The sequence below is a fragment of the Octodon degus genome, unplaced genomic scaffold (genome assembly GCF_000260255.1).
Source record: "Octodon degus isolate 3935 unplaced genomic scaffold, OctDeg1.0 scaffold00070, whole genome shotgun sequence".
Classification (NCBI taxonomy): domain Eukaryota; kingdom Metazoa; phylum Chordata; class Mammalia; order Rodentia; family Octodontidae; genus Octodon; species Octodon degus.
In genome coordinates, this window is record NW_004524646.1 from 7,123,108 (window position 1) to 7,144,555 (window position 21,448).

The 21,448-nt window shown below is 54.2% G+C and overlaps 1 protein-coding gene across 1 annotated transcript; it reads right to left on the reverse strand.

Moving 5' to 3' along the window:
* Window positions 1–16,553: 16,553 nt before the first annotated feature.
* Window positions 16,554–18,494, reverse strand: Gsc (goosecoid homeobox). The gene is made up of 3 exons (XM_004635170.2): window positions 18,000–18,494; window positions 17,281–17,540; window positions 16,554–16,963 (listed from the first exon to the last, which is right to left on the reverse strand). The coding sequence occupies exons 1-3, from the start codon at window positions 18,352–18,354 to the stop codon at window positions 16,805–16,807; spliced, it is 774 nt and encodes a 257-aa protein (XP_004635227.1). The 5' UTR covers window positions 18,355–18,494; the 3' UTR covers window positions 16,554–16,804.
* Window positions 18,495–21,448: the final 2,954 nt, after the last annotated feature.

The window sequence follows — 21,448 nt, forward strand, 5'->3', positions numbered from 1 at the left end:
CTCTCAGGCTTTCACAGAGAGCACATTGGCCAAGCAATGGCCGTGACTCATCCACATGGCTGACACTGACAAAGGTTCTACAATCTGAGGTACAGGACCTCAGGATAAATCCTGAGGGGATTTCACTGACCTTCTCAGACCCAAAAGCTACAACCCTTGCATAGGTCCTGCTTTACCTTGGTCTTAACCATTCAGCAGAAAAGTATAAAAACAAAATATAAGAAGTAAATCCATGCTGTTACGTTGAGCTGTAGGGGACTCAGGTCAACAATTTCTGACCCTGCCAGTCAAGCGGAAGACCCAATACTATTATGGACTACTGGACTCTTTTAGAATATTTTGCTGAGTTTACACACCTATAATAGTCAAATAACAGAACATAACAAAAAAAGGGGATACAGGTGAATGTCCATTTTGTATCTGTGTGTTCAAAGTGGTTAGGATAGATATATAGTTGCATTCTCTTAATGAATAGAGGGATTTGTTCTAATGGTGTTTGTAAATAGGATATCAAGTCCGCATCTTGTACAGCATTTAACCACTAGGAAGAATGTATGCAATGTGTTAATTGTTGAAACTGTCCTACCAATTTGGTTTGAAACTGTCTCATTGCTATTTGTTTCTTAATAAAATTATGAAAAAAAGATAATTACTTGGGCTGGGGAGATAGCTCAGTGGAATAAGTACTTGCCTGGCAAGTGCAAGAGCCTGAGTTCAATCTCCAGTCTGAAAAAAAAAAGAAAAGATAATTACCTAACAGAGGACTAGAATAGGAGGAGAGAAATGAACCAAAGCACACCCCAGGGTGAGAAAGGGGGTTGGGGGCTGGTGAGATGGCTCAGTGGTCTAAAGTACCGACTTAGAACAAGCTTAGCAAAGCACAGGGATCGCGGTTCAATCCCCCAGCACCACATGCCAGCCAGCCCTGCCCCCTGCTGGGCTGAGCTGGCCACACACACACACACACACACACACACACACACACACACACTAAAATAAAATAAAAACACTTTAAGATAGACAGACATTCAAGCAGGCTCACAGATGGGAAATGCCGCAGATAAAGATAACACTGTACTGCAAATCAAGGATGGAGCTAACAAACTATATTCTAATTTGTAGCATTGAAACAGCTATTGGTTATCAATTTGAAAAATAAGAACTCTGAAGCAGGTATGGTAGCACAAGTCTATGATCCCAGGGCTTGGGAGGCTGAGGCAGGAGGATCCCTGAAAGTTCAAGGTCAGCCTGGGCTACATACCAAGACCTTGTCTCATCTCCTTGTCTTCAAAATAATAATAATGCTGAGAAATTGAACTCTTATATGAGATCCTAAAATAAGTTCCAAACAGATTTTTAAAACCAAATATGATAAACTAAACTCTTAAAAGTACTGGGGGCACAAATCTACAGGAAACTACTGTCAGTGTCAAGAAGCAGGCTTTTCCAAATCAGGTGGGATCAAAGGTTCTTCTTTTTTTTTTTTTTTTTTTTTTTTTGCAGAGCTGGGGATTGAACTCAGGCCCTTGCACTTGCCAGGGAAGCGTTTATTCCACTGAGCCATCTCCCCAGCCCCATGATGAGAGGCTACTGAGAAACAAACTCTGTGGGGTGCTCTCCAGACAGGAGATGCTGGCTGCAGAGAGGAACCACCCAAAGTTCAAAGACAAAGGTAGCTGTGAGAAAATCTGAATAACACATAGGAGGGACCAGAGGAGCCAGAGCTTGACATACTCGAAGCTGTAAAGGGAGAAAAGGACCATCAGTTCCCTAAATAGGGATGGTGATAAACACAATAGTTTAAAAAAAAAAAAATACCTCGGCTGCTCTATCAATGAAGAAACTACAATAAAAACTAGAGGTCAGAGGCAGGCATGGTAGCACATGCCTGTAATCCTGGCAGCCGGGCGGCTGAGGCAGGAGGATCACAAGTCCCAGCTCATGCTGGGAAACTTAGCAAACTGGGGAGACCCTGTCTCAAGATTTAAGAAGGGCTGGGGGTGTAGTTCAGTGCAAAGGCCCTGGGTTCAACACCCAGTCCTTCAAAAAAAAAAAATCAGGAACTGGTCCTGAATGAATAAGCATTTCCATCAGGCTAAAGACGTTCCTCCCGGTGTGCTCCTGGGAGGCTGCTCAAGTTCTGCCCGTGATGGGCTGTCTGCAACAAACACCACACATGCAAGCGCACACCTGAGCACACATGCACACACATGCACACAGAGACAGCAGCCTGGACTCTGAGGAGCAGCCAGCCCTGGGGACCAGCAGGGAGGGCCATCAGCCCAGGCTCCAGGTCACACATGTGCATGTGACTTATGTAATCCTACAAAAACCCCTGAAAATAGACATGGCTCTCTAGAAGTGTGAGGCGGTCCCAGCAGAGTTAGATGTGCAGACAGAGACCCTGTCCTGCCCTCTCCACGCTGGAGTCCCACCTGCAAACCCTGGGCACTGCCCTCCCAGGGAACCCTAAGCTGTATGCAGCCTCAGACCCAGGCCCAACCAGGGTGTGAATGGAGCCCTCAGTGCCGAGGGTAAAATCCTCCCCACCAGTCTGATTCAGTGACATCTCTGCCTCAGCAATGAACTGGGAACAACTGTCACTTGGGAAGAAAAGTCAGGCTGAGGAGATGGCTCAGTAGAATAAGCACTTCCCTGGCAAGCGCAAGGGCCTGAGTTCAATCACTGGTTCCATGAAAAAAAAAAGAAAAGAAAAGAAAAGCCACCACCAGCCCCTGTTGCCAGAGCCCTACTCATCTAATCCTTTTACCTAAGCCCAAACCAGCCCCTCCGTTGTGTGCCCCACCCTCCTCTCCAAAGCTCCAGGCGGCCTCACCCACCTATACCCCTTCACAGCCCCCTAAGCAGGCTCCAGGGCACCACTCCCAGAATCCTTTACTTTTTCGAATTCTATCCTGCCCTAGCCACCCAGTCCCGGGTAGAAGAACCAGGATCTAAACAGATCCATTGGCACCCCTAGGCAAGGGCTTGGCTGGCACATGGAGCCCGGACACTGCCTCACACAGGGCGCCCAGTGGATCCTGGGTCCCATGGGTCATGTAATCAACAGGCCTGGTGCACGGAGGTGACAAGTGAGGCAAGCAGGGGAGCAGGGGGAGATGCTCCTCCAGGTCCTCCCCTGTCCTCCGCACCAGCCAACCTCTTGGCTCCCAGTCCGTCTGCTTCCCTGGTAAGGCGCTCCCAGAGGGCGACATGATGTCCCTATCACCTTTATACCCTCATCACTAAGGAAAGGGTGGGAGGATCACAGGCTCAAGCCCAGCCCTGGTGACTCAGTGAAGGCCTGCTCAAAATAAAAAGAGCCGGAGGTGCAGCTCGATGCAAAGGCCTTGGGTTTGCTCTGCAGTGCGACACCCACCCCGGCATCCAAGGAAAGAATGAAAGCAGCGCCAGGATCTGCAGTGGTCTCGCACAGGACAAGCAAGAATGGTCACATTTCATAAGAGAACTTCGTCCTAGTGTTGGCTAAAAATAGTGCGGTTCCCATAGCCACTGTGTCCACACAGCAATACCCGCCCCTCGTCCTCTGTGGGCCGAGGGTCTGGGAGCCAGTGGGGCTCCGCTCTTGCTGCCCAGCACCTCTGGGATCGAGAACCTTCTACCCCAGAGGTCTGCGGTCAGAAGTGACACCAGGCTCTAGCTATCGCCTTCCTGAGACTGCCGCCCGAGCCATGTCCGATTCCCAAACCGGCGAAGGGCTGAGGTTACTGTCCCGGTCCCAGCCTGTCCTGCCCTTGCCCTCCTCCTGCCTGAGCCCCACCCAGTCGCTGGTCTGGAAGGGTCCCGCACCTCGGCCCTCCCCGTCTGCCCTGTGTGGAGCAGCACAGCAGGGCCTACTGCTGCTGCGGGGTCCAGACTGCGGGACATTGGGATCGGTTTCGTGAACAGGGACTCTTTTCCTGCAGCTTGCCTTTGGCCTCTATAAAAAGAAGACTCTCAGCAGCATCCACAGGCAGAAATATGGGCTGTCAGCAACATCATACTCTGCCCCATCACGTCCGATTCAAGTGAAGACTCCGCCGATCCCGCCCTCGCGGAGGGAGCGAGGGGGGAGCTGATTGTGGCTTCCAAGATCACCATGATTTGCCCTAGAGAGAACAAAGGGTCATGAGTTATTAGCTCTGTTTTGTACTCAAAGCGACCACATCTCCAAGAGATTAGGGGGCTTGCCTGTGTCACGGGCGAGAGGGGGCTCAGGGAGCAGGGCCAAGCTGCCCGCTGTCTCCTGACGACGCGAGCTCTTCCCACAGCCCCACCGTCCTGCCTGCAAAAGCGCTTTTACTGCCGTCTGTCGACAGCCACGTAATTTGGACCAAATGCCGACCAACCCCTCAGGACGGTAATAACAGAGTCAGCGTCCGATATGTAACTGAATGGTTCAAAATGATTGAAAATTGCTCATGTCCAATGAAGAGCTAAAGAAAAACAAAAGCCAGCCCGGGAGCATTCCCAGCTGCTGCTGGGAGAACATTCAAGGGGCCACCGCACTGCACCATTACCTTTGCGCTGCAAGCTGTGCTCCTCCTCCTGGCTGGTGGCAGAGACAAGGGTGTCCCTCCTGGGCGTGGAAGGACCACCACACCCCAGCTCAACTGGCCCCCCTGCAGCAGGGTGGACCCTCATGCTAGGAGGGTGCTGGCCAGCACCCAGATGACCCTTCTACTCGGAAGTCCTCGCTCTCGCAGCACGGGAATGTACAGGCAGGGAAGGCGGTCCCCACAGCCCGGCCCTGGGAGTGCCAGATTGACAGCTGCTCAGCTGAGTGGTTTATCTGCGACTCTCTCCAGAGCAGCAGAGCCTGGAGATGATGGGCCCCAAGAAATGGAGGGGGCAGTGCCCACGCACCAGGGCCACGTCCTCCCCTCTTGAGGACCGTAACAGGTGGTGGGGGACACGATGCCGCCTGTGTGTCACATGGCAGTGACTTCGTACACTTCCAGCAGGCACCTCTCTCTCCTCCCTCTGCAATGTATCAATCAAAGGGCACAAACATTTGTCCCCACTGTCGGGGTGAAGAGAGCGCTGATGTACTCTGTAGGACGCGTCAGCTGCCCCCCCTCCCTGGGCCCCCAGCATCGTGTTCCACATTTGGCATGGTGGCAGATGACTGGGGCAGACTCTGGAGCAGCCCCTCCAGGCTCCAGGGAGGCATCTGCACACAGCAGCAGCTCTGGGAGGCAGTGCCCATCAGTAAAACTGGAGTAGCTGAATGTAACGGCACATGCCTGCTATCCCAGCACTTGGGAGGCTGAGGCAGGAGGATCACTGCAAGTTTGAGGCCAGCCTCGGCTACACAGTGAGTTCAAGGCCAGCCTGAACTACACAGCCAGACCCTGTCTAGGAGTACTAGAGTGACGGCTGCTCAGCTGAGCGGTTTATCTGTAACTCTCTCAGAGCTTGAGTTTCTGGCCTCCAAGCTCTAAGAAAGTAAATGTCTATTGCTGAAGCCTACCATGTTTCCTACTAACCTAAGACCCATGCTGGGAGCCCAGTGCCTTCTGTCCCTTTCTTTGCTTTATCATTTGTTATTATTATTGTTCCAAGTCAGAGCCTCACCATATAGTGCAGGCTGGCCTTGAACTACATAGGCCAGACTGGCTTTAAACTGGCAGCGATCCTCCTGCCTAGGCCTGCCAAGTGTGGGGGTTGCACACGTGCACCACGATGCACCACGATGTGCACTCCTTACTAAGTTTTTGTTGTGGCTTGTCTTCTGTTTTCCCAGTGCCGGGTTTGGGCCCCATGATTTTGCACACTTGAGGCTAGTCCTCTGCCATGGGCTACAGCCCCACCCCCACCACTCCAGCATCACCTTCCCAGAGATGGAAAGGAGCCCGGAGAGCCTGACGGCTTGAGCGAAGGCCCGGAAGCTCATACCTGGCAGTGTGTGGGGCGGAGTCGTCTCTCCAACTCCAAGGGCAGTGGGATACTGGATCGGAACTCGGGTGCTCAAGAGACCGCTGGTGCGATGGCCCCCCTGGAGTATGAGGGGTGACAGCCTCCCTGGGGTATGGGAGCGCAAGCTGGAGCCAACGCAGCCAGACCCAAACACAGCCGAGAAAAGAGGCCTCTGGGGCTTGCAATGGTAGCATTTAACCCACTGGTCACTCAAGAGTCCCAGCCGAATAATCATGAAGCCAGGGGCCCCTGGTGACCTATGGAAGCATGAACCTGGGTCCCTTCCTGGGATCCCCATCATTGTTAGCCTGAGACAGGGTCTTGCTATGTGTAGGTTCCACCATGTAGCTTAGGACGCCTCCAGCTCGTGGCAGCCTCCCGTCTCAGCCTCCCGAGTGCTGGGACTGCTGGCGGGTGTCACCATGCTGGGCTATGGTCCCCGTAGCTCCTCAAAAAGCCAAATTCTAAGCCATTTACAGCCACTCCAAGTGGTCGCCACTAGGGCAGCCATGGGCGGTAGAGGCAGATCCGTCTTTTCATCTTTTCTTCTTCTCAGGGGTTGAGAAGAAGGCAATGAGTGTGAGCTTCATGAGTTGAGCAGCTCCTGTCCCCACCATGGGAGCTGCAGCTCCACAGATGCCTGCAAGCCGAACCCCACCACCAGGAACTGGTGCCCTGCCTGCCGCAGAGGGGGTGCTAAGCTGGACTTGACAGGAAACCGAGGCCCAGAGGGAAATCCACCAAGCTCACTGCAGGAACACAAAGCTCAGGATGTGGCCAGTGTTTACTCTGCTGCAGGCCCTGCTGCCAACGGGGGAGGGGGGAGGGCACTGGGGAGACAGGGAGGCACAGGGAGGGATCCAGGAGCAGCCCAGGGAAGAGGGAAAGGCCGGAGGTAGCTGCGCAGAGGAGGAGCATGGGAAGGGGGCCTGGGCTCTGGCCTCTCTCCTCCCCTCTGATGGCTACAACTCTACTCCCTAAGGTGCGCAGCATCTGAGATGCTTTTGTCTCCTGCTGTGTTTATGTTTCCAGAAGGAAAACCATGAAAATCTCCTAAATTCAAGAGTGATCGAGCTGGCATGGTGTGCCCACCTGTAATCCCAGCACTTGGGAGGCTGCGGCAGGAAGACCACAAGTCTAAACCCCGCCCCAGCAACCGCGTTGGTTACTTTTCTTTTGTTGCTGAGACAAAATAGGTGACACTCAGAGACAAGGATGGAAAGGTTTACTTAGCTCACAGTTTGTGGAGGTGTCAGTCCATAATTAGCTGGCTCTGAGGCAGGGTGGTGTGGCACTGGGCAGCAGTTCAAGGCGGCAGAAGACAGCAAAAGCAATGAGCAAATAGGCAGAGAGAGGGAGCAAGCATCTTTCTCTTCCCCAGATTGTGTGCAGGCCACCCCCTGGGGCGGTGGGGCACACACCAGGTCCCTGCCTCTGGCCCAGGATGAGGATATTTACAAAGTGAGGAGCCCAGCCCCAGCTGAGTTGCTTAGTTAAACTTCTAAACTTTTCAAGTTGACACAATATATCAACCGTTACAGCAACTTAATGATTTAATAAGACCCTATCTCAAAATGAAATATACAACAGAGCTGGGGATGTAGCCCCGGGCAACTTCTAGGACTTCCAACAAAAGAGAAAAAAAAATATCAGTTTTCCATGCTGTTTTCTCACACATCCTAAAATTAAACAGAAAATTACAACACTGGAGTGGAGTAAGAAAGAGTAACTTCCACTCACCTCAATACAAGAAGCTATAGCGTGAGTCACACGGGAGGGACAGCATTCAGGACATCTGTCTTCGGGAGCCGCTGCCACAAATCATACAATCTTAATAGCTTGATGCAAAAAGAGTCGATTCTCTCGCAGTCCTGCAGGCTGGAAGCCTGAAGTTAAAGTGTCAGGCCCGCTCTCCGCAGCAGTCACAGGGCGCACTACCCCTTGCTCCGCCAGGGCTAGCTGGCCCTGGTGTCCCTCAGCCATGGCGCCATCATGCCAACCTCTGCTTCCAGCTTTACGTGGGCTCCTCCCTTAAGACCGCTCCTGAAACTCTCCTCTCCCCAGACATGAAGCGCCACTCACAGAACTGGGATGGAGGTCTGTGACATGGATTCTGCAGGGACATAACCCCACCACTCCAGGAGGAGAACAGGCCCCACGGGGCGCCAACTGACAGATGCCAGCTTGGGGGGCCCATGCTGTAGGCCTCCCCCGTTTCTTGAACCTGCCTAAGTGTCTCCCTCCAAACCCCCAGGAAGACTGGGGGCCATAAATCACACATTCAGTCCCAGCCCTGGGGAGCTGAGGCAGGAAGATCTAGAATTCAAGGCCTGTCTAGGCCACATAGCAAGACCCTGTGTCAATCAATCAATCAATCAATCTGACCAGGTTGATAGCTCAGTGGCATAAATACCTACCTGGCAAGTGCAAGGTCCAGAGTTTGATCTCTAGTACCACAAAAAAAAGTCCAGCAATCAATAAATAAATAGTGGTGGTGCACTCCCATAATCCCAGCATTCAGGAAGCTGAGGCAGAGAGGATTGCTGCAAGTTTGAGACTAGCCTGGGCTACAAAGTAAGCTCAAGGCCAGCCTAAGCTGCATAGCAAGACCCTGTCTCAGTGAGACAGACAGACAGACAGACAGACAGACAGACAGACAGACAGACAGACAGAGAAGCAAGCCCATCCCAGCAGCAAGCCCATCCCGGCAGTGAGTACAAAAGGGGACCCTGTGGTTGTCCTGCCTGCTCAGAGCAGGGCTCCACCTCCCTATGGATGCTGAACTCAGCAGGAAGCTTTCCTGGGCCTGAGCTCAGCACGGGCACAGCCCCTGGGCCCTCCTTGCCCACACGCTTAGCCCTGTGGGCTGCTCCCTCCACCTGCACAATATGAGCACACCCTCACTGCCTTTGTGCTCAGGGCCGACCTGTGTCCCCTGTCTGGCCACAAGGCAGCTTAAAAATAAACCCCTGCCAGCCAGGCATGGGGGATGCATAACTGTAATCCCAGCCCAGCCTACACAGAACCCTCAAGGCCAGCCTAAAATACTTAGTGAGACCATCTCAATAAAATAAAACATAATAAAATGAACCTGGTCTGGGGAGGCTGACTCCAGGGATTTGTCTTCTCCCTTTTCTCCTAGTTAAGGCCACATCATTTAGCACTTTCAGCATCCTGGGTTTTTCATGTTTTCTTTCTCCCTGAGGTACTGAAAGTTGCTGAGCAGATCTTGAAGTCGCTCAGGCTGGGCTCAATCTTGCAGCCATCCTGCCTCAACTCCCAGAGGGCTGGGAGTAGAGGTCTATGCTACCATGCCTGAATTCTAATAAAACTTTATTGACCAAGCAGGAAGTAGCACAGGTCAGCTCTCAGGCTGTAGTTCCCAACTCCTTTCCGCAAGCTTTAGGGCGAGCCAACTCTGCTCCTGCCTCCTGGGTCCCATCCACTCCCCAGATATGGGTTTCAGCTTATCATCTCCCACTGACATCTGTGACATGCTCTGTGACTGTCTCCCCAGCAGCAAGGAGCTCTAGAACACACCTGGAAGACTAGGCACCTTTTAAGTATTTGTGGGCGGGAGACTGTTACGTTCATCACTGCAAAGTCATCAGTAAGTATTCTATGTGCTTATGACTAAAACCTGGAGTGATTTTCATACATTGCCAGAAATTGAGACATCAACCACCCCATTTGAGCCACAGATTAGCTATAATTCTTCTAGTTTTGGAAGGAGAGATCTGTAGCTCAAGTACTTGTTGCTTTCTTGAGATGAAGCAGGGAGTCCAAACCAGGGCTCCTGGCTGGTCCTCACCAAGGGTGGCAGTGTGGCAAAATCAAAAGAGCAGGAGTCCTGAACTCAAAGCCCAACAACCGCCTTACATAGGGGGAAGTCGCAATGATGACAGCAGTGTCAACTTCAGGGCTGGGAGTGTTGCACAGGAGGCCAGCACTTGCTTGCCATGCACAATGCCGTGGGTTGGACTCTGAGCAGCAGCAGCAGCAGCACCAGCAGCACCAGCAGCAGCACCAGCACCAGCAGCAGCACCAGCACCAGCAGCACCAGCAGCAGCAGCAGCACCAGCACCAGCACCAGCAGCACCAGCAGCAGCAGCAGCAGCAGCAGCAGCACCAGCACCAGCACCAGCACCAGCACCAGCACCAGCAGCACCAGCACCAGCAGCACCAGCAGCAGCAGCACCAGCAGCACCAGCAGCAGCAGCAGCAGCAGCAGCTTAATAATGCCAGTCTCAGACTCACAGACAGACGCAAATGTGAATGCTAACACTTGTAGCAGCACGGACACAAGGAAGCTATTGCAGCGGCCACCGTTAGGTAACGAGGTGACAGCGGCCAGGTCCCTCCTGCCTCATCAGTGACCAGGAAAATGGTTCCAAAACTGCTGACCCCCACACAAACGGAAGACACATTTTTTACAAGATACGCTTGGTGTCACAGAAAATATTTTCTATCTTAAAAACAATGAAGACACCTTCTTTTCTGCCTACCAAGCCCTGTCCCCACAGACTCCACGACCCAGGGACTTGCTAGTGATGCGCCAGAGCTGTGCCTTCTGGTCGCCAGCATCTGAAGCTGCCCTGCCCCCACCTCCACTAGTGTCTTTGGTTCCTCTCAGGACCTTTCTCTAGAATTCTGAATCCTCATTGCACAATGTTGGTGAGAATAAAAATTAATCACGGTGATCCTTTCTGGACTTGCAGTGGTGCCGACAAATGGCAAAACCCCACACTAGGCGTGGGGCTGGGATGCAGCTCAGCAGAGCATCCGCGAGGCCCGGGGCCCATCTCCAGCTCTGCAAAGCAACAATAAAAACTACACATGCACATCTGCCAGAAAAGACAAAAATAAACAACAGAGGTCTTTATGCAACTTTAATTGCAGGCAGGAGAAGAGTTAAGTTTTCATCTGCACTTGCTTGTGTCTGGGTCCAGTGACTCCAAGCGTGAGGATGGACAAACACAAGGGGACCTCGTGCAGCTGAGCAGACTCAGCCCCACTTCAGCCACTGCGGTCCTCTTGCTGCAAAAAGCCAGCGAGAAACAGAACAGCAACCCTGGAATGTGAGGCACTGTCACGCTCCTGGCACCCTGCACTGTGGCAGGGCTGGGGAACCTCTTTGAAGGGTCCGTGTGGGGCGGGACCTCTGCAAGCTGGGGTTCCACTGAGGGCCCACTCAGAGGAAATCAACACTCCCATACAACTTTCCCTCCCTGCCCACTTCAGGAGAAAGTGATTCACTTGATTTCAGATTTAAATATTTATTCCTCAATTACAAAACCATGTTGAACATGCAAGCCCCAAGCGCCCCAGGCTCTGGCCTTCGGGACATCTTCAGATGAAAGCAGCAGAGCTGAGACTTCCTGGCAGAAGAGGCCAGCAGGGTTTTCAGGCCTCCCGGCCTCGTGGAGAAGGGCAGTTTGTCTTCTCTGGTCCCATCCTTAGCACTTGGAGGATTTCCAAGGGAGGATTCACCACTCCCAATCGGGGAGGAAGCATCTCTCTCGGCCTAGGGCCTGCGGAGCTGAGCAGGCCTGGCCCTGTACCGCAGACCCACACCAGCCCCAGCTGCCCATAGCAAGCCCCACCTGGCAGGGTTGGGCACCGGGGACCCGATGGTCCCCTAAGAAGAGAATGCCCTGCCAACGTGCCAACACTGCTAGGACCCTGTGATCCAGGGAGCGCAGCCACCATGCTTGTGTGGCCTGACAGTGACACTGTATCTGTGGTCACAACCGTGTCTCTCCCACCTGACAACATGGGGCTTTTCTTTTTGTGACAGGGTCTCTCTAGCCCAGGCTAGTATCAGACATGTGGCTACCCTCCTGCCTCAGCCTCCTGAGAGCTAGGATTATAGGCATGCACTACCAAACCTGGCTAAATTCTTGTTTATAAAGTATTTTTGCCTTCTCATAAAAATAAAAAAGAATGTAAACAAGTTTCCATCTGAACTGGGAAGAGGACAATGCCAGGGACTTCTTGATCCAAGAGGGAGCCCCATCCGCTGCGCTCCCATGGCCATGCCTCGAGCTGACCTGGCTGATGGCCACACGGAGTGGTCACAGCACCCGTGGCTGTGTCATATGCCAGCTCCACCAGGGAGGAAGTGGCACAGGCACTTTGAAACTGTGCATCACAGCTAAAATTATCTCACTAATCACAGCTTCTATAAATCAGCTTCAGTACAGGGAGGGAGGAGCTTGGTGCTTCCCAGGGCTGGCCACGGGGGAAGCAAGGGGAGCTGGAGGGACCCAAACGTTACAGACTCACTTTGAAATCCCACTATACTCATCCCACTGGACCACTGACGGGGGGACACAGGAGCTGCGAAGACAATGGCTCTTTCTTTTTCCCAGACTTACATCCAAGCCACGATAAGCAAGGTCTTCCACGCTGCTATGGGCTCAAGGGACAGGCTATGGGATGCCCCACAGCGCCCCCATGAGGGAGAGTCCCCAACAGCAAAAGGACCTGTCACCAGCTTCACACTTTATGTTCACCGGGCAGGGCACCAGCTGCTGGCAAGGGAAGGGTTTACTTTTGAAAAATTTCAAGGTCACTCCGCAAACCTTGGAAATAGAATCCAGGCCCCACTCCCAGTGTCCTTCTTCTCCCTGAGCCCTCCTGTCCTGCAGCTGTTCCGCCTGTCTTAGTCCAGGGCTGTCTCAGCGCCAGGCTGTCACTTAATTTCATTAGAGCATGTCCTGCAGTCACCCATAAACTCCTAAACCAACAACAATTAAAAGCAAGGGGCATTCCATAATTCCTAATTCCAATCGGGTTAGGCAGGGATTATCCAGCTGATCTGAGAGCCTTTGAAAGCCATGATAATGAACGTGCCAGACACTCCGCCGGGTTCCTTACATTGTCTATCATCCTCCAGCCCCACTTGCTTTGCAGGTGAGGAAGGAATCCGGCAGACACAGGCTTAACCTGCCACAGGTTCCTGTGACAGGATGTGGCCCCAGTTTAAACAAAAGCTTGGATCAGCGATTTTAAAATCACTGGCCACCACCTGCCCTGTCCTCCCCTCAGCTGGAATCCTACCTTCTTAGAGGAGCTTTACACACACTCACGCGTGCATGCACACACACACACACACACACACACACACACACACACACACCTTTGTTCTAACTATGGAGGCATGCAAAAGACAAAGATAAGTAGATTTAGGGACCAGCAGCGCAGAACTCAGGATCACACGCAGAAAGCCAGTCCAAGAAGGGATCTTGGTGCACCTGAATCACCCAAGACTCATGCATATTACAAGCCAAGCTCCCTGTCTTCTCTACCCTCCAGCCCCAATGCTGACAGAAGCATCTTCCTGCCCCTTCTGGGACACACACAGCCAACATGCTTCATAGAAGGGTTCAGCTAAGCCTCCTACTTCCAAGTTAAAATGTCAACAAAAGAGAAAAGATTTTCTTTAAAATGCCAATAAAACAACTTTCCCGAGGGACTGTCACCAAAATATACTACCCATGGATATGTGGCCGCAGCAGCTGTTTCCGAGTCTTTCCCCCAGCCTGTGCCCACTGGCTGCGGGGCACTGCTACCTGCCCTCCTGCAGGGGGCTGCTCGGCACCGGGAGGCCTGCTTCTTGCCCACATGGCCTCTACTGCTCTTGCTCCTCTGCACCTGCCACAGGGTCCTCCTTGGCCCAAGTGACTACCTGGATGCCATCACCTCAACCCTCAAACCATCCCCAGAGCCAAGGTCTGGGGGGGCACGGGGTGGGGGCCACGTCTGCTCTGCCACTTGCTCTTTATCTACCCCTGGCCTCCGATTCCCACCCGTAAGATGGGCTAGGCCCCGGGGCCCGGGATGCGTTTCTGGCGGAAAGTGCTAGACCACTGTTGGGGGTCATCACTGTCTATCATGATTGCTTCTAGCTAGTGCATTGCCAATTAACTTTCCTGACCCCTGGGGATAGCGAGTCCAATCATTTGCTGGTGGCGACCTTGAGTACGGGATTCTATAAGCACCTGAATAACAATGGGATTCTTTGAGGCGGGGGCCCTGCGAGCTGACCGGAAGATCACGGTTCTCATTCTTGCCCGCCATGCCCGCTTCCTCAATGAGGAGATGGGCACAGCCCCTTCGGGACAGGATGGCGGTGCTGCACCAACAGGAAGCCACTCAGGCAAGGTCACTGGGTCTACACCTCGCCCGCATCTTGGAAGCACTTTCCAAGAACTTGATTCAAATTCCCACTGGAAAACATCCCAAGCAGCGCCTCTGCCCCGTGACCCCATCAGGCCCTGCAAGACGCCCACAGCAGGGCTAAGACAGAGGTCTGTGCCCCACAGCGGCCCAGGGCATGCAGAAGGCAGGCGGGCAGCCGGACTGTAATTAGACCCCTGTGCTGGCATTCCCTCTTCGCTCCACACATTTATTATGCCTATTTCCTGTGAGCCAGGCCCTTCCTGAAGTGCCACAGAGGGGGCTCTGGGAATGGGGACGTGGACTCCAGGCATGAGTGGCGGCTCTCCTGACACCGGGAGCTATGCTACCCTGGCAAGCCAGGAGCGGTTCTGGGGCTCTCAGCCCCCTCCCCCGACCCTAGCCTCCCTCCAGCTGCTCACGGGGATGCAGCACTGAGTTCCTTCTCCCAGGCTTTCCAAGGACATCTTTCCACACTAGCTACATGCAGGTTTTCCTCTTTACTTTCTTAGTACCAGAGATGAGCCCTGGGCCTTCACACTGAGCCACATTTATCCAGCCCACTTTTTCCCTCTTTCAAGGCAGGGCTTCATTGTCTCCAAATTGCCCAGCCTAGGCCTGAACTTGTGATCTCCTGCCTCAGCTTCCTGCAGTGCTGGGATTACAGGCCTGCACCACCAGGCTCTGCTCAGATTTTTCCTTACAAGGAGAGTCTCCTTTGGAGTCTGAGGAGATTACAAGTCACCCAAGGAGACACACGGGAGTACATAAATAGGTCCAGCCAAAGTCAAGTCTCTCAGGCAAATGGGGCTGCACTGTCTTATTCTACAGTGCTCCAGACAATGGACAGCTGTGCCTTCCTCTACGGACAGAGGACAGATGCCAGGAACATCAGCCCTCACCAAATGGTGGTGTTGCTTGCACTGAGCTTGCTTGGAGTCAGGTGTCTAAGCAGGGCAGCTAGTAATCCATTTGAAATTAATGGAACGCTCCTTTGCATATTTCTCACAGGAACCGCGATTAGTGCAAACATTCCCAATTATGGCACAAGATTCCTGGACCGGACCCCATTCTCTCTTTTATTTCTCATGGACCATGTATTACCAAAGCATTTAATGTTTCTTAACCTTAAATTTCCTCACTTGTAAACTGGTGACTATGCTCCCCACTTCAGAGTTCTTAAAAGAAACAAACTGCATGTACATCAATCGGTAAGTTCCAACATTATACATACATTGTAATTTTTAGAAAATGAAGCTATGCATATGCCAGGTGCTGCTCTAAGTAAACTAGTGCCTTCAGCTCCACACCACCCCGGAAGCAGCCAAGTTCACAGTTGTAGAAAGCAAGGGTCAGAGAGGTCAGTGGTCCAGCAATTTGTCTGCCGTCACAGGCTGATGGAGTCCTTGCCCTTGAACTGATGTCCCCTCTCAGGCCCTCACCCTGCCCTTTTGTCTCAGGAGTTCTTGAAACGGCAGGCCTGGGACTGTGATCCGATCTGTACTTCCCCTGTGCCATTTCACCTCCTCTGGGAGTCACGCGGCAAACCTACAATCAGTGTCAGTGTGAGTGGGCTGAACAGTCTTGGAAAACAAGGACTTCTTTTCCTGCGCTGCCAGAGACTCTGCACAGCCTCCACTTTTCCCGGGGTGATCTTGCTCCAAAGGCTGGAGCAGCCCAGGGAAAGGTGCTTCCGGGTTCCCTGGCCAGCACCCCAGTGAACTCACCTGCTGATGGACTTGGAGCACAAAGAAATAAAGTCCAACACACTAGAAGCTATCCCTGCTGGCTTTGGCAGTCCCTGCACAGCCCTGATGCTGTTGCCCTGAAGTCGCGGCTATGACGCTAGTGCACACAACAGGCAACCTTCCAGAGACACAAGTGGGGATGCACCCAGAGCTCTGGGAGCTCTCTGGCCACCTGCTGGGCAGAGGGGAGCTGGACCCGGGAGAAGAGGCATGATACTGCCCATTTGGGTGGCCTCCCCCCTGTGTTGCCGCTTTTAGACAAAGTTTCTGGTGCTGTGGGAGGCCACACTCAGCCTGACCCCATACCCCCAGGGAGCCGCGTGGTGTGGACCTGGCAGCTGTGAAAATCTAGGAAAACACAGGGAGCCAGCACCCAATGTGAGACTGCACCCAACACCTCAGCACCCCAAGTCTAGGGACTTGAAGGACCAGGAGGTGGCTCTGGCGATGCTCAGGGGGTCCACAAGGCCTGGAGAGAAAGCCTCTCATCTGGCCTTCCCGGGGAAGCACTTGAGCCCTTCCCGGAGAGCTAAACCAGGCCACTCGACCAAGACAGGTTTGTGTTTTTCTTTTTCTGTTCTAACTGGTCAAAGCTGTTCAGTTTTTCCTCCTGGCTCTTGAAATTCATCAGATCTCTTTTTCTCTTTTTGGAGCATCAACTGCTGGAAATGGTGTCGGGGTAGGAAACACAGGAAGTGGCCCGTCTACATCGCCATCACTTTATTGTATTGTCACCGTTAACTTAACTTTAAATACTACGGTGGGAAGCCAGGCCTCAGCCCTGAGCTGCGGACCGGGAACCGTCCCCAGGTGCCGTCCCCAGGTGCCGACCCCGGCTCTGTACACTATTTACAGTTCCTGTTCCTCTTTCTCGACCCCTCCCGCAAGGCAGCGCGTGTGCAAGAAAGTAGCATCGTCTGTCTGTGCATGTCCTTAAGTGCCACGGCCCGCGGCCGTCAGCTGTCCGAGTCCAAATCGCTTTTACCTTCCTCTTCCCTCTTCTCAGGAGATGTCTTGGAGGACGAAGTCTTGTTCCACTTCTCTGCATTTTCCGACTCCTCGGATGAGGACCGTTTCTGCCGCCTCCATTTGGCACGGCGGTTCTTAAACCAGACCTGTTGCGCAAGGGAGTAGAAAACAACAGTGAAGACTGAAAGGCCGCTTCTCCCCGCGCCGGGACACCGGAAGGCTCCGCAGAGCCGCCGGGTGAGGACTCCCACCAGCCCGCGCACACGCCAAGAAAAGCGGGGCGCACCCGCTCTGCTTCCGCGTTTACACTCCCTCCCTGGGCCCAACCGTCCTCCCTCAGCCTCCAAGTCGCCACCGTAAAGGTTTTAAAGCGCAGGGAGTGTAAGGTGGGCTGGGCTGAACCCGCTGGGCTCCAGATCCGTCGGATCTCAGAGAAGAAGCGCCGGCTGTGCACCGCGCCTACCTCCACTTTCTCCTCGCGGAGGTGCACCTTCCGGGCCAGCTGCTCCCGTGTGCCGACGTCCGGGTACTTGGTCTCCTGGAAGAGGTTCTCCAGCGCCTCGAGCTGCTCATCAGTGAAGATGGTGCGGTGCCGTCGCTTCCGCCGGCAGTGCAGCTGGTTGAGGAGCTGCAGCTCGGTGCGCGACAGCGTACCCACGTTCATGTAGGGTAACATCTGGTGCGGCACCGGGGACACGAGCACGGAGCCGGGACCCTCGTAGCCTGCGACGGAATGGGGCGCACAGTCAGCCACCCTGCCTCAGCCACTCACACCCAGGCATGCATTCGCGCCCATGAGCCCCTCTGCACTTAAAAATACCACCTGCAAGGGTGCAGGGAACCGGGGGCACGAGAATCAGGGGCGCAGGGAAAGGGAAAGAGCGCCCGCCGCACTGAGCAAAGCCAGTTAGCAAGCTCTGGAAACCTCGTCACCGCACGCAGGCTCCGAATTGGGTCCCGGGCGTGGGTGGAAGCCAAGCCAGGCGCTGCGCGGCTTAGTTTCCGCCAACTCTCGCCGCAAGACCCGGCCTGCAAACTCCAGTGCCGGGTCGGCCAAAGAAAGGAGAACTGCGGAGCAGGGTAGCTTGCAAGAGCAGAAAAGTTCGCGCAAGTTGAACAGAGCCTGTGCCAGCCAGCGTCCTTGCCCACCCGAGTCCCCGAGCCGAGCCCGCGCGGCCCTACCTGGGGGCGTCGGGACGCAGGAGCACTGCTGGGCGCCCAGCGGCGGCACGGCCCCGCAGCACGCCGGGCCCACGGGCGCCGCCTGCACGTGCAGCTGGCCGTAGAAGTAGTTGTTGTAGCCGAGGCGAGAGCCGCCGACCGCGGCCGGGAGGCCCGCGCCGCCAGGGGCCACGGGACGCGGGTAGAAGGCGCCGTAGTCCGAGGAGCCGCCGGCGCCGGCGCCGTAGAGCGAGTCCCCGTGCAGGGCCGGGAAGACAACCGGGGCCGCGGCGCTGGGCGCCACCGGCAGCACCGAGTCTTTGCAGCGCGGCCGGGCGGCCAGGATGTTGTCGATGCTGAACATACTGGCGGGCATCCCCGAGCCTCGCGCCGGGACGGGGGACGGCGGGGACGCGACCAGGCAAAAGCTTCCGAGTGCAGGGGGGCGGCTCTCCGCCCGCAGCGGACCAAAGCGAAAGAGAGCGCGGGCGAGCGCGCACCCCGCGCCCCTCCCCGCCCCCTGCGTCCGCCGCCTCCGCCCGCCCCTCGCCGCCGCGCCGCGCTCGGCCCGCGGGGAGGACGCAGCTCGGACTAGCTGAACCTCTTGTTGGTTTTATACCGAGTCGACGTCATCCTGGATTTAGTTCCTGGTAATATGCAGATGACAAACAGAACCAGATTTGGTTCTTTCTTTTCCTGGGGGGGGGGGAGGAGGTTGAGGGGGAGAGGTGCCAAGCGAGGGAGTTCCAGGGCCTGAAAGGAGATTGTGGATTGAGAATTAATGAAATTAACCTAATCTTTTCCATTCGGCGGCCCCGCCGCAGGCCGGCCGAGCTGGGCGGGCGGCCTAATTGCCCCGGTTAATCTCATTAATTCCATTGTGCGGCCGCATTAACAACTCCCGCCGCGACCTCTCTGCCCCCACCCGTTTTTTCCCAGATTGAGTCCTATTATTGGGTGTGATTTCCTCCGCCCGTAGCTCAAATACACTGCGGCCGATTTTTACTTCGGGACTATTTTCCCCCCTTATTTAGGAATTTGTTTTGTGTTAGAAAACGTGAGTGGTTACGTTCTCCCTACAGTCGGATCGAAAATTCTGCTCCTCCTCCCGGCCCCTCTGCACTCACCGCGTAATTTCACTCTTTTTTTCTTCTTTCTTTCTTTCTTTCTTTCTTTTTTTTTTTTTTTAAATGTTGACGTTCTCTCCGGAATGGAACTGTTTAAACCTCCCACCCTAAACCTTTTGTTTTTTTGCAAAAGCGATCATTTGTAAAGGCAAAAAACGACGAAAGAAGAGATGTGTCGCGTGTTTCTTCTTAAACATGCTTTCTTTCTTTTTGTTTCCTTTTTATTTTCTTGTGCTACGTAGTGTCTGGAAACTACGATCCAGTCCTTACTAGCTCCTAACACAGCAAAGACCGAACACAACCACTGTTTAGAATTCACCTCCGAGAGTAGCGCCCTGAGTGTCGGTAGGTTTCTGTGTCTCTTCTTTTTAATTATGATTTTTGGAGACGGGTTGGGGTGGCTATTCTTCTCCAAACTGGTTTTGGTTTTCAGTCTGGATCGGGCCTTCAGGCTTCTCTATCTCGTTCCCTAACAGTTGAGCTGTCGGGCTTTTCCCCATCTGACCAAGTTGCTCCCCGGCAGCCAGGACCCCTCGCCGAGGTTGCCCTTCCTCCTGGCAGGTCCAGGCTGGGCTCCCGGGCCCGAGCACAGGCGGCTGTGCTCCCAGCAGGCGGCCACCATGATTCGCAGGACCCTTCCTGCAGCACAGCCGGAGGTCCCGCGAACTCACCCCTGCGCGCAGGCGGCCGCGCGCCCTAGAGAAGGTAAGCGACCAGCTGCGGAGCGTTAAAACATCCTCCAGGTTTTTGGCCGAGGCGTGAGCCCCGGAGCTGGCAGAGTGGTCCTTGTGCGGCCGCCCTGGCCCGGTCAGCGGATGAAGCACAAGCGCGCAGTACCAGACTGAAGGGTGACTGACTGCCCAGGGCTGGGACAGGGGACACCTCGCGCTACCCAAGGAAGGCCGCCTTCTGCCTGCTGGTGTTTATGACTTCTTTCTCTGGCTAATAAAGCATACCCACCTCCTCAAAGCTATCTGAAGTCCTCCAAGTAGGGGTACTTGTGCCGCGTCCTTCCGGACCCAGAGGGAAAAGGGAAGGACCACTGTGTAGTCCGGCCACAGGTTTCTGCCGGGGCGCACAGCACCACAGTGCAGCAGCGCAGGAGCGCTTCTCCTGCTAGGCCTCTGCTCCGATATCCGGATCCAAACGCCTACTCAATCTATCCCTGGCAGCCTAAGAGATAGGGTGCTCCCGTGTCTGTAGGGAGCAATTAGGGCCCGATGGAGACGGCCTGGGTTTGGAAAGGCAATGGATAAATAAAGAACAATAGAAATCGCTCAGGAAAGGGTCTGTAACACCTCTCCTTCAGAGACCCGGTCTGTGGCCAAAGTGGGTGCCCCCCTCATCCTGTGAACTAGGGAGGGAGGCGCTTTTTCCACTCACACCCATAGCAGTCACTGGCTTGTGAGGCACAGCCCTGGCCACCAGCCTTTCCCAGCTTCAGTTCCTTGGGCAAGTGGTGGGAGAGAACTGGAACTTGGGAACTTTGGCCCTGGCTGGGCCTGGAGTGTTGGGGGTGGGGGTGGGGGTGCCGTGGATCCTCTAAGGACTTCCCAGAGTCTGTAGCTACAGAGGTGCAGTGCTACAGTGGTTTGGGGCTGAGCCCCACCTATCCTGTTTTGTGAAGGATGCTCTGAGCAGCACTGTCCTCAACCCTGGGTGCAAAAGGTGGCCGGCAAGTTTTTAAAAGTACCAGACACCCTCCCCGTGCAGTGCTTTGGCCTCAATCCCTTGGCACGTTGTTCTTAGCCATCGGGCTTAAGGGAGCGTAGCCACGGTCTCTTTCCTGAAGTGTGTACCCTACTCTGGAGGGAGGAACCCTGTATGGGAGTGTGAATGTGGGCCTTGAAGCCTGAACAAGCAAATTTGGAGGCCTCGGGATTTTATTTCTATTTATTTTTGGCAGTTGAGCTCAGGCCTTCACAGTGAGCTACATTCCGGCCCCATGTTTAAGTTTTTGAGAAAGGGTCTCCCTAAGTCGCTGTAGGCTGAGCTCTAACTTGTGACCCTCCTGCCCCAGCCTCCCAGGAGCTAGGATTACTGGCTTTCCAGGATTTTAATGCATAGAACCAAGTCTGGCCTTCATTGGGTTTCTTCTACCCTGATATTGCAAGAGTGACTGTCACCGTAGGCCAAGTTAGATTAGGGGCGGACTTAACCTTTTCTTTAGGAGGAGGAAGTGTTTGGTCCCCATCCCTGCCTGCAGCCTAGGGCAAGGTCCATGGAAGAGCTGCATCCAAGATAAAGGGGAGACTGCAGGCTCTTTCTTGCACAGAGGGAACTTTCTGGAAGGGGTTGGGGGATCCAGAGCCCTGCACACATTTTATGACACAGCCAGCTCCG